Source organism: Poromitra crassiceps (assembly GCF_964638095.1).
Source record: "Poromitra crassiceps genome assembly, chromosome: 2".
Lineage (NCBI taxonomy): Eukaryota > Metazoa > Chordata > Actinopteri > Beryciformes > Melamphaidae > Poromitra > Poromitra crassiceps.
In genome coordinates this window covers 97292968-97312362 of record NC_139624.1, presented here as the reverse complement: position 1 = coordinate 97312362, position 19395 = coordinate 97292968, and the positions used below count along the sequence as shown (strand labels likewise).

The following is a 19395-nucleotide window of genomic DNA, read 5'->3' as shown; positions in this document are numbered from 1 at the left end:
TCATAGTGGGACAAGTCATTATGTTAGACTAGAGACTAAAGCAGGTTGTGAGACAGTCACAGAGGCATGTCACATCTTCATAGTGGGACAAGTCATTATGTTAGACTAGAGACTAAAGCAGGTCGTGAGACAGTCACAGAGGCATGTCACATCTTCATAGTGGGACAAGTCATTATGTTAGACTAGAGACTAAAGCAGGTTGTGAGACAGTCACAGGGGCATGTCACATCTTCATAGTGGGACAAGTCATTATGTTAGACTAGAGACTAAAGCAGGTTGTGAGACAGTCACAGAGGCATGTCACATCTTCATAGTGGGACAAGTCATTCTGTTAGACTAGAGACTAAAGCAGGTTGTGAGACAGTCACAGAGGCATGTCACATCTTCATAGTGGGACAAGTCATTCTGTTAGACTAGAGACTAAAGCAGGTTGTGAGACAGTCACAGAGGCATGTCACATCTTCATAGTGGGACAAGTCATTATGTTAGACTAGAGACTAAAGCATGTTGTGAGACAGTCACAGAGGCATGTCACATCTTCATAGTGGGACAAGTCATTATGTTAGACTAGAGACTAAAGCAGGTTGTGAGACAGTCACAGAGGCATGTCACATCTTCATAGTGGGACAAGTCATTATGTTAGACTAGAGACTAAAGCAGGTTGTGAGACAGTCACAGAGGCATGTCACATCTTCATAGTGGGACAAGTCATTGTGTTATAGAAGATACACTAAGCCAGTTTGCATGTTGGCGGCTCCAGATGGCAGTGAGAGGCGACTGTTTGAATAATTTGAAATTCAATACCCAGAAAGAAGAAGAAGTGACCACTGCACACTCTTGTTTACCAACTCTGATGCTTTATACTGGTTTAAACCAAAGGACTGTTTGGATTTCAATAGAGTGAGTAAAAGTCCCCCCATTGCGAGATTGCCCATGGGACCTGAGGAAGTGAATTCTGCATAGATGTTTCTTTCTTTCGTTGCTTTCTTGTTTTGGTCAAATGTTTTATGGTCACTCGCGATTCATATTGCTGAAAAATCGGCTTGGGAGCAGGTGATTTTAAGAAGCGTCTATGGAGAAAGTACATCGCCAACCTGGAAGTGGGTGTGAATTAGGCACTCTATTTGGAATCTACAGTCTCAATTAGTTGCAGCTGTAATGAACTTGTCCACATGGTCCTGGTGGTGATGCACTCGTGGCCTCTAGTCGGCACACCTGGTGTTTCACGTCAGAAGGATGAGGTAATAAGCCCTGCTAAAGCAATAAGCTCCCGTCCCAACCACTGCTATTGATCCCGTTACTGTTTCCTGTCTCATGGTTCTGTGTGTGTGTGTGTGCGTGCGTGCGTGCGTGCGTGTGTGTGTGTCTGTGTGTGTGTCTGTGTGTGTGTGTGTGTGTGTGTGTGTGTGTGTGTGTGTGTGTCTGTGTGTGTGTCTGTCTGTGTGTGTGTGTGTGTGTGTCTGTGTGTCTTTGTGTTTGATCTGTTCCAGACAGGGTCTCTGCTGAGGCACTGTAACTGTAACAGATGCCTCTGCTGCACCTTTGTCCAGAAACAACTTTGCCATGATCTCACCGTCCAACTGTTATAAGAGAAATACCACTCTTCAGACACTTCTGTTTACCAGAAATCCATATGCTGGTTTTTAACAGATGCTGGAGAATCTACTTCCTTATAAAAAATATAAAAAAAACATCACTAGAGTCCATCCACAAGAACATGGAAAGGGGTGACATTTTCGTCGAATAGCATCTTGTCACACAATGTTGACAAAGTGGGTACTGGTCGTTAATGTAACCAGGAGGACACTTTTAAAATTATATATACATATATGTATATACTGTATATATACATACATACTGTATATTCAGCATTGTGGTATGTAACTAACTCTGGTTTCAGGACCCATCATTGTACCCTGTACAGCATGGTAGGATGGACATCTCTTACTTTGCGCAGGCTTCAACACTGCTACATTTTAGTTTACAAGATTATTTCAGGTAAATTACCTTCTTATTTAAACCGTAAGTTTATACCCCTGGAAAACAGCCATAACCTTAGGTCACATCGTTGGTTTCAATACAAAGTGCCTCCTATCAGAACAGAGGCTGGTAAAGCAAGTCTGTTCTACTATGGTCCTTGGTCCTGGAATGATCTGCAAGCCAAACTCAAACTTGAGACCCTTATCTCCTTGCATGATTTTAAACTGAGAATTAAGGAAGTGGCTACTTTTGGTTGCAATTGGTTCAACTAATAAAGTAAAAAAGTAAATACACAATTAAATATTGCTGCCCTTTTATTAACTGTAGCCATTGTAATTTTAGTTGTTTTATCTACATTGTAACATAATGTCGTTGCTTTTAAGTGCTTCGTTGTAACTATTGTAGCTGTGTCGTGATTTATGCAGTGCTGTTAATGTTTTGTTTTAGTCCCATCTGATGTTGTCATGTTACGTTTCTTCACGTTGCTGACCCTGTCTTGGCTAGATCTCACTTGTAAAAGAGGTTTCAACCGCAATGTGACTTCCTGGTCAAATAAAGGTTAATTTTTTTTTATTATTATTATATATATATATATATATATATATATATATATATGGTGGTTACGAGTGCGTGACTTCCTTGCTTCACACATGTATTTTCATTGTGTGCGTTCCTCGTCTCTCATCCTAACCAGGACACATCACAGTAAACATCACAGTAAAATCTAGATTTTGACATTGCCTCTCTCTGCACCATCTTTCCCTTCTTTGATATTGTAGCGATCCTGGGTCGCTAAGGATAAGAGCAAGCACGTGAGCCTAAGCTAAAGGGATTGTCCCTTTAGCTTGATGGTTAACGTGTTGGGCTTGTAAGCTGGAGACCCGGGTTCGCGAACAGGCCTCGCCTGTGCCGTTACATTGGTGTCAGAAGTGGGATGGGATGGCCGCGCGGTCATCGGCCGGCAGCCCGGATGGGATGCGTGAGGGAGCTGAAAGCGTCCGCCAGTTGCTGCACCAAGCTGGTAAGGCAGGGAGTAAGCTGAAGCGCAGGGGCTGCGCTTCCCACAGGAGGAGGTAGTGTAGCGATCCTGGGTCGCTAAGGATAAGAGCAAGCACGTGAGCCTAAGCTAAGGGGATTGTCCCTTTAGCTTGATGGTTAACGTGTTGGGCTTGTAAGCTGGAGACCCGGGTTCGCGAACAGGCCTCGCCTGTGCCGTTACAATATTATAATTTGAACAGAAATGGGATGTGCATCTTATTTGTTTTGTCAGGGGGAACAGGCGAATAACGTTACAACTTCTCGTTTTGTTTTCACTGCATGGTGACATGTCCCCCACAACCATTAGTGAGCACTCTCCAAACACTCTGACAGGCCCTTTCCCTTTTTAATTCACATTTCCAAACAGTAGAGAGCAGAGGAGGAGGGCGGACTCAAGTCACATGACTTGACTCAAGGCAGACTCCAGTCACAATTTGAATTGCTTGAGACTTTAATTGCTTGAGACTACTATTATATATATATAGTAGTAATAGTAGTAGTAGTAGTAATAGTAGTAGTAGTAGTAGTTCAATATGCTGTTTCACTTTATCCACCCATTCACTGCCGGACAATCGCTGGTATGAATTATGTTTAGTCTCATAATGTCTCTTCACATTGAACTCTTTCATAACAGCGATGGTCTCTTGGGAAATGAGACAAACGTAACTGTTTCAGCTTTCAGTGAAAAAGTATTGAACTTTGCACTGCTCTGAAAGCGGTGACCCTCGACCCTCGCTGTCAACTTGACGCTTCTTTGCTGTGGTCATGTCTGCCACCCAGTCTGTTGCTAGGTAACCGTTTGATTGCCGTTTACCGTCTGAAAACATTAGTTCCACCTGCGTTGTTCCTACTTGGTGCTTGTCTACAAACTGTATGATGGTGCTGACATCATTAGGTGAACAGAAAAAAACAATACTGTGTGGAGGGCCACATACAGTATATTTTGAGACACAAGGTGGGGGCCGTTTATAATCGGGCCACAATTAGCCCCCAGTCCTGTAGTATGAGCTGGCGCCTCGGGGGTTAAAGAAGAAGAACTAGACGGACAAACCCGTCTTTATTTTGTCACACGACAACCCAACACATGCATGCGGCCACACACACACTCATGCTGATGGTGGCCGGTGAAATATAGTCTCTGCATTTATCCCATCCAGGCTTGTCCTTCCTCCGGTGGGCAGGCCAGGAGCAGTGGGCAGCTTTCTTGTGTACAGCGCCCGGGGAACAACTTCAGTTGTAGTCGTCACTGGTCAGATGACGATCTTGTGCATGTTTTTAGTGGGGGTCCATACCGATGTTGTATGGAGGAACCCCAGGGGAGCACGGGGAGAACATGCAAACTCCACACAGAAAGGCCCTTTTGACGAGATAGCCCAGCTGGGCAGTGGGCACCTGAGGTTATGGGGGGGGACACACCCTCGGCACCCACAGCGTCCCAGGCGGGAATCGAACCCAGGACCTTCTAGCTGTGAGGCGACAGCTCTACTGCTGAGCCCCCAAAGGTACATTCAGCGATGTCTTTGTGTTAAAATAAGCGTTAAATGGCTCTATATTCTGACAGCAATCACTGAAAGTGTTTGGTCAGTGACTTGAAACCCCCAACCCCCCGCTGTCCTATATCTCTCTCCTGTAGCCCTGCAGGCAGAGCGGACGTATCTCCGCAACCGTAACTCGTAGAAAATGTCAACTTTACTGATTGGATAATTTGAGGTCGGCGCCAATTTTTATCCAATCAGAGAAAAGTTGACATTTTCTGGGAAACGGAAGGTCGGATCGCGATGCCTATAAAAGACTATAATGCATTTTTTCACCCCGAATCCACGAGTTATGGTTGCGAAGATACAGTACGTCCGCCCTGCATGCAGGACTACAGGAGAGAGATAGAGGACAGCAGTAGTTTTTTTTTTTTTTTTTAATAATAATATAGTATTATAGTATAGTATAGTATAGTATAGTATTTATAATGAATTATTAATTATTTTAACACAAAAACATCGCTGAATGTACCTTTAATGTGTGTGTGTGTGTGTGTGTGTGTGGGGGGGGGGTGGGGGTGGCTTGACTTCGGCCCGTCTGACAGACACCGCCCGTCCGCCTGGGCAATTTTATTATAGGATTAAATCGATACTGGACTCTTGATTTGTTCTGATTTGACTTTCTGCTTTACATTTAGACTTAAGACTTGACATTAATGACATGGACTTGAGTCAGACCTGACTGGTAATCTACATTGAGTCTTGGGCCTTTACTTGGAACTTGTACCTCAAGAGCTGAGACTGACTTGGGATTGGAGCAAAATTGACTTGGTCACACCTCTGGTGGTGTTAGTATTTTTTTGTCATCTTACACACCTCTAAAGTAATCTCTAAAGACAGAATTTCCATTTGCATCCGAAAAAATACATGTTTTTTTGTTTTTACTGTTCCCAGAATAGACTGCCGGTGATAGACTCACCCTTGAAGGCTTCACACTCTGAGGCGGGGGGAGTGGCGAGATGGTGCTGGCTCTGCTGCTGCTGCTGCTCTGGGGCGGTGTGGGGGAGGCCATGGAGGGGGCGGGGTAGGTGGCCAGTCCCTGGGGGGCCGACGGCAGGTCCAGGGGCAGGTCCGGGGGCAAGTCCGGGGGCGGCGGTAAGGGCTCCTTCAGGGCCCCAATGTCTGCTGCCAGACTCTCCTCGGTCGCTTTGAGGTCGGCCACCAGATCAGCCATGAGTGCGTCCAAATCAGTATCCTCCAGTTCGTTGAGGTGTGACTCTGCTGGTAGGAGCAGAATCAGTTGATGACCAGGAATCTTTATTCAATAATATAGTAATATAGTGATATAGTATAGTATATTCAAGAAAGGTCCCTCTTCTTTGTCACAAACTATTAAAACAGCCTTTATTGACTGGCTAGTCCATTTTGGAACAGTTCATTTCAATAAGATTCAACATTATTTGCCCAACCAAAGACCACCTCACGTTTTGTGAGCACCCAAGTGCTTTTTTCCTTTATTGGTGTTTTTGGTTCAGGACTATTGACAACTCTAGGGCCCTGTGTCCACCTAGCTTCTTTTTCCGACGTTAAAAGCTGGGAGTGCGCTGGGGAACGCTGATCCCAGCGCACAATATACAAGGAAGCAGTCTGCAAGTAACGTTAGTTCAGCTTGATAGCTGACAGCTAGCAAGCTAACAACACAGGTAGGCTACGCTATTAAAAGCAGTAAGCACAACACTCACCAGAAATATTAAGTGTCTAGCCGATCTGCTCCCACAATTGAGCCGTTCTGTCTCTGTTGCGATAGTTTTTCCATATGATTAGTTACCAGAAAAGGAGCAGCCGACACCAGCGTCTTTCTGAAAAGTTAAAATATTTTCAGCTGGAAGCGCTGGGAGTCGGCGCACAAAAACGCCGAAAAAAGACGCTGGGCGCTCTGCACTTTCTCTACACGTCCGTGTGCGCTCGCATACGCTCTCCTCCCATTGGAAACAATTGAAAATAGACGCTGGACCTGAGGAAAAGACGCCAGGTGGACACAGGCCCTGATACCAGAACCACTACAGTATCAGTACCCTTAAAGTGATACCAGAACCACTACAGTATCAGTACCCTTCAAGTGATACCAGAACCACTACAGTATCAGTACCCTTCAAGTGATACCAGAACCACTACAGTATCAGTACCCTTCAAGTGATACCAGAACCACTACAGTATCAGTACCCTTAAAGTGATACCAGAACCACTACAGTATCAGTACCCTTAAAGTGATACCAGAACCACTACAGTATCAGTACCCTTCAAGTGATACCAGAACCACTACAGTATCAGTACCCTTAAAGTGATACCAGAACCACTACAGTATCAGTACCCTTCAAGTGATACCAGAACCACTACAGTATCAGTACCCTTCAAGTGATACCAGAACCACTACAGTACCAGTACCCTTCAAGTGATACCGATACCAATAGAGTGCTGCATTTCTATATGTTTTGGTGGCATCTCTGCACGCTGAACTGCCAGCTCTGTCACATACACCACAGACTGTATGGCAGGGATACTCAACTTGCTTTGCCCGGGGGCCACTTTCGTGAAATGATAGAAGGCCAGGGGCCAGTTAATAAACAATCAATATACATTTTTCTGTAGCGGATTGTAGGTTTTTGGGGTGTCAGCCGGAGTTTAGTCTGACAATGTTGTGCACACCGGATAGTTAGTTAGGTTAAGTACATACATAAGTGCCTGGGTAGCGAGCAGACGGCGGTATTTGACAATTTAGCAGCTAAATCATAGATTATTGAAAGATATTCCATATTCCAGACTGAAATGCTATAAGTATTGGGCAGGAGTATTGGCCAGAATGACATGAACATTTGGACGCTTATTCAGCGGGTATCTTGCATGTTGCGTTCAGGTGCACTGTAAAAAAAAAAAAAAAAATTGCAATTCCATCGCGGGCCACACAGGGGGCGCCCGCGGGCACCAGTTGAGTATCACTGCTGTATGGGGTGTAGTGTCACATACACCGTGCTTGCTTCACCACCACAGACTGTATGGGTTGTAGCTAATGCGATAGTGGGACAATCACACTTTGCATTAAATTGAAGAACGCGAATTGCGGTGATTGGCTGCGAGCAAAACCATACAAATAGTATTTTTTTTCTATATCTGTGTAAAAGGATCGAATGCAGGTATCTTTTGACTGGAAAAGTTTCCATACTACTTGTACTTGGTACTGGGTTATTTCGGCCCATGAAAGCCAGAGGTAAAGTAGCAGGCACAGTGACCTTAATCTTTAAATGGCAGCCTGAGCAGTAAGTAGCCAGATACACTGCAGAGGCAAGATGGAGTGTTTTTCTGCCCTTTTTAGGTCAGCGGCGATTCTCCCTGCGATCATAATCATCGTAATTTTTCGAGGTAATTGAAGAAACATACAGTACCCCACTCTCACCACCCCCACGGTGCAACTGGTGCACTCTGTATACAGTAATGACCATTACGCCAAACCCAAACGCCCCAGCATTTCTGACACTGCACAGACAGGCTCAGGGCTACTGTATGAATATAAGTCACCATTCAGGTCTGTGTAGCTGTAGGAGAAGTTGACGTCCTTCTTGTTGCTGCTGGAGGGAGATTCTGGAGGCACGGTTTCCACTCCGAGACTCTACAGGGAGGAAAGAACGAGGGGCCGTGTTTAGAAGAGAATGAATGCAATTTCTGCGCAGCCACGGGAGTTAGCGAAAAGCCCTCGCAAGAACCCCAGGGGGCTCGCTTACTATAATCCACAACACATTCGGAGCGCTCTGAAAAATAAATGGTCCTGATGATTATGTAAGAAAGCATAATGTTTACATGGCATCTGTTTTGAAGTATTACACTTTAATTCAAAATGACTGGTGGTTTGAAAAACAACATCAAAGGAATCAGCAGGGCTTTTTGCGCGCGCACAAAAAGTGTGATCTCGAGCTAGCTTATGAGTTTGCCATTTGACCTCCTTTCAAAAAGAGAGTGTAATTTATGCTTGTTAGATCATAGATGTTAGATGTTAGATGACCACAAGGAGAGTTTTCCCTGCTGGGTCTGTTGTGCTTGCCAGTCTGAAGTGTCTTGGTGATCGACGGGGGGGTTTTAGTGCGTCGTCATCATCTGTCTCTAAAGTAGAAAAAGTCTATTTACTCCTGATTAATGTATTCTGTGAGAGAATTAGCCATGGACAATCTGGAGAAAACATGTGTTGTTGTTCATGTGTTGCTTGTCTGCTTGTCATATTATAGCATGACGAGGCTATGGAGAAAGGGGTCCATTTCAAAATGCTGTAGCTATTTATCAATGCATTTCACTTTGAATTATCCTGCCATGGGGAATCTGCCATGGATATTTCTGGTAGCAAATAGTGCTCCTACTTTTTGGGTGTTTTTGTCTATATTTCTCATAAAAAAAAAAGAAAAAATCAAGTCAGTACAGGAATCAATACACCATAGTATCACAATATTTTGCGTGGCAATATTGTATCGATACACGGACGCCAAGTATTGATCTTTTAAAATCACAAAAATATCGTATCGTGGGGCCTCTGGTGATTCCCAACCCAACGTCCTACCTATGAGTTTTCCTACAGAATTTGCAGTTGAGAAAAGGTAATAAATTGCAATATGTTATCGCAATAATCAGCATATCACAAATTTGCAATAATATCGTATGTTGACTTAAATACAGTATCGTGATAATATCGTATTTTGGGGCCTCTGGTGATTCCCACCCCTGAAGCAAAAGTCTTGGAATCAAGCTTGGGAAGGAAATGCTTTGTATGACCATTTTCTATGTTTTCTGGGTGCATATTTTATGTTTCATGTCTTACGGTTGCCATGGCAACTGACTGAACTCACCTGAGTGAGGAGGTCCATCTCCCCCAGCAGGTCACTGAACATGGCGTCGATGTCATCCATCTGGTGAAAGCAACAACAGAAGAATGAGACACAGCAAACACTGGGAGGGAAGACTGCAAACCATTTTCTCATCAGAACTCAGACAATCATCCATTGTCAAAGCATGTTTATGAATGCACTTTATTGTGCTGCATGCCATCATAGGCTTTTCATTGATCAGATGCGGTTGTCGTCATGATGAATGACAGTGACAGAATGTATCAAATGAATAGTGAAAATTCCATTTGCATTTAAAAGCTTTACCAACATAATTGTACGCAAGATTTACAACTACACATGCATGAATTGCCAATATTTCTGCTGTCTATATTACACACACAGCTGTAAGATATTACTTCACTTTGAAACATTTGAGGTAGTAATATGTACCCCGAGGCTATACTGTCTTACACAACATCTCCAATGTAGACTGAAGGAAGAAAAAAAGAGCATGTGTGCATAACTCCAGGCATTCGTTTTTGGTTGCAAGTTGCAACTTGTCTGGTAGCTCGCTCTACTAGAGAGCTTCAAGTCTGCAAGAATGGTTGCCAGTTATATCTGTTTGTCACATTTAACATGTTGAATTGACACTTCACTAGTGGCAGATTATGATTTTTACTGTATGTTGTCAGCAGCCTCTGACAGGCCCAAACCAGTGGGCAAGCCCACTGGTTTGAAAAGCTGTAGTTCCTCGAATGGCCACTAGGCGTCGGGGGGCAGCAGGCATCCCCCCCCCCATGTTAAAATTCCCGACTTTGTAACATGATTGAACATCTTTCCAGTGAGGGGCGAAACAAGGTTTTGGTCTATATAGCTAATTTCACCTTTTCATAACAACTGTAGGGGGGGTCAATTTTGAAATAACCCGTTTGGATTAAAGTACTGTAGATGATAAAAGAGGGGGTGATTGACAGATCGCCTGTCCAGTGATCACGCAGCTTGCCGATCACGGACCAATAGCAGGCAGAGCTGCAGCTCTGAGAAACTCCCATCTCACGTGAGCTGCGCAAGGACTCAACCCGTTCCCTCCCACTCTGCTGACGAAAAATCAAGATGGTGACACCCACCGTTTGAACCTCGTCAGGAAAACGAAATTTAATGGGATAGATACGTCCATATTATTTATGTCTATGGCTCATACCCATCAGTCAAGCAGAGGCTAGCTTCCTGCGGTGATCTCCATCAAAACATAGGTCTAATTCTCATGTGTTCCTACATGCCATCTCCTGACACTCCTGCTTTCTCAACACTGTTTTGAGTGCTGAACTGAATCGCAATGCATTATTTTAAATAGTGTATATTATACTTAAAATACTGAGACTAATGCTATTTCCCATGACTTCAAATACTGTAAATTCAAAAAACACTGATCCCTAAAGGATGAAACTGAGAGTCCTAAGAAAATGAAACCATGCATACTTGTACTCGACTGAAACTATATATTGGATCAACGGTCAATACCGACTCATACACGCCATTCCTTGAGATGCATATCCACAGGTTAACCCAGACATGACCTGCAGTTAGAGCCAGACTACGGACGTACGGAATGAAAATCAGCATCACCCAGATTAATTATTTCAGACAAAGGAAACAAAATAGCCTGTGGGTTGATTGGAGTAGCCGTGTTTTTCCTGAAAACAAGTCAAGAGGATCTGGAGATTTCCATTGCTAATTATGTATTCTGTCTCTCTCTCACACAGACACACACACACACACACACACACACACACACACGCACACACGCATACTATGTGCAGCCCCATGTCTGGGAGCAAATGTTATGACGGGGCTAGAATGTGCAGTCAAAACAGCCTCCCTGTTTTCCTCTAGTGGAATATGAGCGCTTCAGCTCAGCAACAGGACTTCATCAGAAGTCTCAGTAGAGTTCATTCAGGCACAGGAGTGCAGCAACTTCAGTGTTGGCAGACCTACAGTATACATTTGAGTACCACAGTAGTTCACTCCTCCTCAACCTCTCGCTGCTGAACCTTGTAGGCATCTTGATGCTGCAGGTTAGGGTTCAGTGTTTTTAAGCCTCCGCCGGCAACAGCCATGGCCAGAGAGGCATAACACCATATCTCAGGAACACCTTGAGGGAATTTCTTCAAATTTGCCACATGAACGATGACACGATGAACCGATTACAATTTGGTGGTCAAAGGTCAAGGTCACTGTGACCTCACAAAAAGATGCATTGACAAAGATTCACACAAATCTCTAATAGGATCAAATGAATGAAGTGATGACATTTTATATCCAAAAGTTCAAAGGTCAACTTCACTGTGACATCATAATGATTTGCTTACCACTGTAGGTGAGGATCATTCTACAAAATGGAGAAGTGCTGTCACTTAACATTAGGCCTTTGTTTTGACAGGAAATATGGCTGTGATCTAACCACTGAATGTGTATTATATTGTATTTAACCACTGAATGTGTATTATATTGTATTTGTAGCCTACCCACCTTGTTGTTGCTCTCTCTCTCTTCTCTCTGAGTCTCTCTCTTTTTACTTTTTTTTAGTACAAGTTAGCTAACAGCTAGCAAAGCTAGCAAATGACAAAGAAGCGATTTAAAAACATATATATATAAATAAAAACATAAATGGCAATGCCTTCATTTTGTCTTCAGTCAACACTAAAAGATTCAGCCTAACATTATTTAGCTGGGAAATCTTTTTCTTTGGCTCCCAAGTCCTGTTCACAGTTAAACATGTGGTTAGAGCTAACCACCTGCACTGCTGCAAAAAACTGTAGCTCTTTAGGCCCGCCCACTGAGGTTTAACTCAACCAATGAGATCACTTCTGCCTCCAGAGTAGTTCTGCCTCCAAGAAATGTTTGTACAACCCCAAACTCCAATCTTATTTTTCTACTGTCATGGCACATTAAATATGAAAATATTATCTCCCAGAAAGTGTAATTCACTACCTTCTCCCATCACAGTTTGGATTCAGTGTAGTAAGGTTTTAGATCAGACTATAAAGGCGAAAATGTTTGCAGAAATTAAATCATAATAGCAGCCAAGTAGACAGCCGGGAAAAGCTGTTCGTCACTTTGTGGAGACAAGTGTGACTGATTGTGTTCCATGCCAGAGTTCATAGAGCGCTCATTTGAATGTGAAATGCATCAATATTGTTTCAGCGTCTTAGCAGATGTGTACGTATATTGTTTTTTGGGGGGGGAAGCAAGTGTGGTTGTTTTCACTCATTTTCTCATAAGCTTTAATTGAATAGACTGCTTTGAGTAGATCTTAGACACACAACAATATGTGGGGGTGAATAATCTTGCAAGCACATTGCAATGAATGCAGACAGTATGGACAACTACAGTACGTGTCATGTGTGCATGTATACGGATTTGAGGATGAATTTTAATTTTGTACGATAGCTTCAAAATGCACTCACTTCTCTTTCTTACAGTAGGCTCCACCACCCCTTCTACAAGAAGGAAGTGGTGAAGGGCAACTTCCTGCATCTTGCAATGTTGAAATTGTACCGGAAATGGTGACGCAAGGAACCTTTTTACAAATCCTCCATGTGACCCTGTTTAGTCTCCAGCACTAACGAATGTCACATGTGTTTTAATGGTCTGAAAGCAAATAAATTGCACGCACCAAATTTACTATTTATATTCTGGTAAATTACTGTGAATTTCCACATAGCTGACTGCTTTGGCATCCGCAAGAACCAAGAGGGGATCTTTTGGATTAAGAAACAGACAAACGAGCATTTTCCTAACTTGTAAAGAAAAATCATGTTATAAACAAAATTTTACGAGGAAAACAAGCAACCTTCAGTCTCAAGAATGCATGGCTTCTAAAACACCAAAAGCTTTTGGCATCGGCATCAAAATGAATGTCTAAAAAGCATCAGTCCTTGATTATTTTCACTCCTTTGTATCATTTGTTTCTCATTTTGTGTTGGTATCACGTTTTATTTTGTGTTATGACGACCAGTCACACTGCAACAATCCCTGCATGATTTCGGCCCACGTCGGCTATTTTCTCACTAACAATCACCCAGAACACATAAACACTGTGCCAGTCTCAATGTGTATTTTTAAAGTCACACGAGGAAAGGATTAGTCTATCAGTCAAGTCACTCCCAGCTGCTTTTCAGAAGCCAAAGAGCCAGCCAACTCCCATACAGTAAGTCAGAGAGGTCAACCATGAAAATAACAAGCATCCACCATGGAGCTAAATGTTGTTTTTTAGTTTGAAGGTGACAATTTACAACCATCAGAGGAGCAACAAAACGTAATCTATCGCTTCTACTCCACAGCATATCTGCTATTCAAGAGTTACATTTACAGTCTGGGGTTATGTCAACAGATATCTTGCTGTTGAGCCAAAAGTTACTCTGTCAGATTATAATGCAAGAATGGATTCATATCACAACTGATTATGACAGCAATGAGTGTGCACTCCACCAATCAGCATGGAATAAATGCTTAGGAACATTATTTTTGTACACGTTCATCATGTGTGCAAAAGAACAGTGAATGTGCGAACTGATGTCATCATACTGTAGCCTACATGTAGCAAACACCTACAGTAGCAATGGTTGTCAGCAGAGTCTGCAAATATGATTCTGAAGGGTGTACATCCCAAATGGGCATGGATAAGGAAAGAGTTAAAGGAACAGTTCACTGAAAAATGAAAATTCTATCATCACTCAGCATCATGCCAGTTGAAACACAGGTGAAGTTTGTCCATATAACACACAGGGAGTTTGCCAGCACAACTCGCTAGCAAGCTAGTCATCATCATTGACTTCAGTTGTACTATACTGAAGTCAATGGTGACTGGTTCTCTCTGGAATTGTGATGGCAACCTCCCTTTGTGTTATATGGACAAACTTCACCTGTGTTTCAACTGGCATGACAGTGAGTGATGAGAGAATTTTCGTTTTTCAGTGAACTGTTCCTTTAATCTTGCTACAGCAGGAATCAAGCTTTGACAAGGAGCAGATTTTAAATCATGCTGGATCCCAAGTGAAGAGTAATTTGATATCAGCATTACTGGAGAACCTTAGAGGACTTCATGGTTACTGGAGAACCTTAGAGGACTTCATGGTTACTGGAGAACCTTAGAGGACTTCATGGTTAGAAGTGAAGAGTAAATTGATATGAGCATAGAGAACCTTAGAGGACTTCATGGTTAGAAGTGGAGGACCCGGCATGACTAAAGCTGTTTCAAAGAGCAGCCATTACATGCAGACTGTGCTCTGACCTGGGGTCAGTTTTCCATGTTAATTGGACACGGTTGCCACAAAGAGGCCAGATTGATGACATAGATTGGCCTCTGTATGGCAAGATGGGCAGAAGAACAGGATAACTTAATTTCCCTTCACAAATTACATTTTGTACAGCAAGGTTCATGTTCATATGTTTATTATGTCATATATTAGCTTTCTGCAGTGTAAAGGTAGGCTATGTAAGTATGTTTTCATTTGAGCTCAGTTTATTATCATAAAAATATGTTTCTGCTTATTTACACCGTCTCTAGAAACCACTCTGAAACTATGTGATTTGTAGGCATTTATAAATATTATGGGAAACACTTGGACACAAAACCTGCTGGCAACCTGCCAAAGCCACATAATGCATTGTGAAAACACACCACTGTACTTATGGTATCCACAGACATTTCTGTAGAGAGACTGGAAATGTGTGGCATGCAAAGTGACTCTTGCAATCTCCCAGCAGATGATTAAAAAAAAACTTAAGGATGGGAAATATACTGAGTATATTTCAACTTTTTATATGAAGACATGTGGAAGTCATGACCCTCTGGCTAGAAAATGGAAAGCAGACGACAACTTTAAGTGGCCGTATCGAAGCACAACATGTATACCTTAATGGAAAGATCGTCTCAAACAACTCCCTCTCATACTCAGATCAAATATCGACGCTTGGGTCAGAGTCAGATCTGTTTACATGGTTTACATGGAATGTACTGCATTATAAAGTGGAGAAATTAGGGGTTCACTATAGCAACAGCTAAAGTCTGAAGGGCGTGAAATCAAGTTACGAAGCGGGACGTTTATGTTCGATATGCCAAGTGACATTTAGCAATACCCAGGATCTGATGGAACTAGTTCTTATGAATTATGTAGAAATCGAGCTTGAACGTCAGAGGAAAGCTGGGTGGGTGACCGCACGTTATCAGGCCCCTCCCATCACAGATGTTTCACTGAATTTGACCCAATACACCCCTAGAGACTTTGACAGGAGGTCCTGACATCCCATAAGGTAACCCCCTTCCAAAACATACACACAAAGACATACATCTACTCCTCTACTCTGCACCTACAGTATAATGCAATGCAATGGGCTGTGGGGAGGGATCTCAATTCAATCTGATTACGTAGAGTCTAACTAAAGTAGGCCACTGTGAAACATCCTATGACGTCTACCTAGGGTTAAGGTTAGGATAACCCTAACTGACTGGGACCCTAACCCTACCTTTGATTTTTAATCCCCAGAAAAAAAGAGAATTCACAAATTAACCCCTAAAACATTGGCAGTTCAGTACACACTTAGATGTGGAGACATCATAATGCCTATTGTTGTATTTTATCTTAAACAACACTTAGATATCATCTTAGATAACATGTCAAAAGACATTGTGTTGAGAGAAGTCATCAATTGCCCATTTTACTGGATACATAATGCAGTCCTGTGACACTATTGTATGAAAACAACTGTAAAACTGGTGTCAGTGGAGTCTGGTCTAACATCAGGTCCAGTATTCTCTGGATTATAAACACTAAAAGAAACACAGCGTGGCCACTAAAGTGCCTTGCCCCATCATTTATAGGCCTAATGGATACTTTAAGAGGTATACTTCACTAGTAATTCAGTTTACGTCCCTGTGATTTACTGTTGTCTTAGGAGCCGACTGTACAACATTTGTCCTACATCAAGGACAAAGCGACAGACCGATTAGCTTGGCCATATTAAATAAAAGGCCATTCCTATCAGTTTCATGTGCTTATTGAGTCACACACTCGGCTATTAGAGCAAGGTCCACCCAGTTGGAGTGGTATACAAAAGCACACCCTTTCCAGCATATCACATTATGCCTAATTATGATAGAGGAATACAATGAGCCTCCTTTTCTAAGAAGAGAAAAGGCTGGCTTAAGAGAAAGGGCTGGCTGTTGTGATTAAGAGAAAGGGCTGGCTGTTGTGATTAAGAGAAAGGGCTGGCTGTTGTGATTAAGAGAAAAGGCTGGCTGTTGTGATTGCTGGATGCCATTTTTTTTGTCTTATTATGATACAACAATTTGGCTGCTTTTCAAAAGTCTGTATGACACAGGAAAGCTTAAATCAAAGGATTCTGTCAGGACGCCTGTGATTGTGAGTGCACTGTGAACTTTATCCATCCTGTGTCTGTTCAGGTAAATACAATCTCTAACTGTGTAAAAGTGTGTAATCTGCTGTAACTGGTTGGTGATAAATTGCATCTAAAACCAAAATGCCAGTTCAAATATTAAAAAGTCCAAATCTGCAGAACGCGATGTTCTTTACGCTCAGATAAAAGCAGCGATGGGAGTCGACCGCTAATTGAAGCTAGAGCTATCAAACACAACAGAGACGTAACTCACCTTTTGACAATATTTCAATCCTTTTTTCACCAGTCAGTTTTCAAGGTAAGACCTTCATGGACATCAACTCCACTTTAAAATAGTCTCTGATAAAAAAAGAAAAAAAGAAATGTGTAAAAAGACACTCATATGCAGGCAGATTTGGGTGTGTTGAATTGGATTGCATCTGCGCTCTCTGACTCTTAACTTGGCTTCCTGCTCAATGCGGAAGTTCAGGTCCAGACCTGTCAGTGCATTCCACCCAGAGCCCAGGCACTTTCACAACAGTCCTGTCTGGGCAGCGTCGGGCCGTCCCCCTTAACAGCCTGCTGATCTGCCCTGTAGCTGGCTGTACATGCTGCTGCTTCAGAGTCCCACACAGAGGCAGGACAGTCAAAAACACACCAGACACATCTGCTGTGACTTCTAATCAAGGAGTGGGGTTGAAGACTAACAGCCGGTTGAGGACATGAGCAAGTTTTCTCGGGGGAAGGCTTGGTTTCAGTGAAAAGGAGAGAATGGCTGATTCGGCACGAGGAATGAGGATAGGTTAATAATTCACCTAATTGGAAATGATTTACAACGGGATCTTGGGAGAGTGTGGCACGTCAGAGTCGAGGTTCTCTGTGAAGGATATCAGACTAGAGATCTATGTGTGTAGGAGTGTGTAGGATAGTGTGTAGGAGTATATATGTATAGTGTGTAGGAGAAATACAATGTCTTCTCTGTACAGGATCACAAATATACAGCTACTGGTACAGTACACTGTACAGTTGTGAATATTTGCAGTACAACCATGCATGAAGTTATATAGTATTCTTCTTCAAAGCAACTCAGGTATACAGCTTTGCACAACACCCAATATCTTTTCTACAGTTTTAAAAACAGGAACGAATAGCCTATCTTAAGACACTGGTGTGGTGCAAGGTCGGTTATCTTTAGGGGAACCAAGGAGAGTCGAGCTGTCAAGCTATGAATAGCCTGGGGCGCTTATCTGACCATGCAGACACACAGATAGCTCTATTTATTTGCATTTCTCCTTGAGTCCACCTGGGAGGCCGCACCGAGCTTTCGTATCTCTCCTCGTGCTCAGCCCACCAAGAATGCAGCAGTGCACACTGCATGCTAGGGCTGGGTAGCATTAAAACAATGACAATACCAGTATACCCTTAAATAACATGTATACCCTTAAATACCAGTATACCCTTAAATACCATGTATACCCTTAAATATCAGTATACCCTTAAATACCAGTATACCCTTAAATACCAGTATACCCTTAAATACCAGTATACCCTTAAATACCAGTATACCCTTAAATACCAGTATACCCTTAAATACCAGTATACCCTTAAATACCAGTATACCCTTAAAGTGACCGATACCAATAGAGTACTTCATTGATACTCTATTTTTGGAGGGAGTCTCAGCACACTGAACTGCCAACTCTGTCACATGTATACAGCTGCTGCACTAGTGGGCCAATAATTCGAAGAACGCTTGTGGTGATTGGATGCGAGCAAAACCATACAAATAGTTCTTTTTTCTAGATCTGTGTACAAAAAGGATGGAATGCAGGTATCGTTTGACTGGAGGAGTTTCAATACTACTTGGTAGCCTACTGGGTTATTTCTGTCTATACCTGGCTGAAAGGTATCGAGTACTGATACCCAGCTCTATAGTGCACACGTCCTCTGCAGAATACGTGGCAAAACTTTGGGAGATAAAGCTCAAAGAGTAGTGAGGGGTGGTTTTCTGTTTACTGGGAATGCTCATGATGCAAAATTATGTTTAGTTTATTTGCAGAAGTATAGTTGACTGATTGCCACCGCTCACTTCACACACTTGCATCCATTTAAATCTCTATATTAGTTACAATGCCATTTGCAGTGCGTTGTCTTTCTATTATTAGCTCTGCAGTGCTGCTTCAGCCCCTCTGCCCTGGTTTCCCTGCGATGGGAAAGGCAGACCACCCTCTCTGTGGCAAGGGCCTGTCAGCGCACGGCGAAGTCGAGCTCCACGGGAGGAAACCAAATAACCTTGAATGAGTCCAAGAGCCTTTCATGAGATGTGATGTATTAAATAAACACTCTGGGAAGGCATGTGCCCCCTCAGCCACCCTCATTTCCTCTCCTCCAGGGTTGACAAACAGATGGAGGCGAAACGCTGCCCAGCATTCACTCCAAGCATCTCCTAAACATTCGCATGTTGGCGCCTCGGAGAACATTTTTCAAATAAATACACTGATTGGAAGACAAATGTTGTTTGAGTTTGGCATGCAGTTTCTTACACTTTCTACTTATATGACGGAGGATGTTCAAATGGAATGGATATTAACAACTTTTTGTCTATGAATGGTTCATCTCTTTTATCATAGCATCTACTG

General features: G+C 42.7%; 1 protein-coding gene across 2 annotated transcripts in view; it reads right to left on the bottom strand.

Moving 5' to 3' along the window:
• apbb1ip (amyloid beta (A4) precursor protein-binding, family B, member 1 interacting protein) overlaps nucleotides 1-17194 on the bottom strand; it is a 47980-nt gene extending 30786 nt beyond the window's left edge. The window contains exons 1-4 of one of the 2 annotated variants that reach the window (XM_083656582.1): nucleotides 17031-17194; nucleotides 9380-9439; nucleotides 8067-8157; nucleotides 5473-5774 (exon numbers count right to left, since the gene is read on the bottom strand). In XM_083656582.1, coding sequence (XP_083512708.1) covers nucleotides 5473-5774; nucleotides 8067-8157; nucleotides 9380-9439 — 453 coding nt within the window. In that variant the 5' untranslated portion in view covers nucleotides 17031-17194. The remainder of the gene's footprint in view (nucleotides 1-5472; nucleotides 5775-8066; nucleotides 8158-9379; nucleotides 9440-17030) is intronic. The other variant, XM_083656583.1, reaches the window with a different exon arrangement.
• Between the last annotated feature and the right edge of the window lie 2201 nt (nucleotides 17195-19395).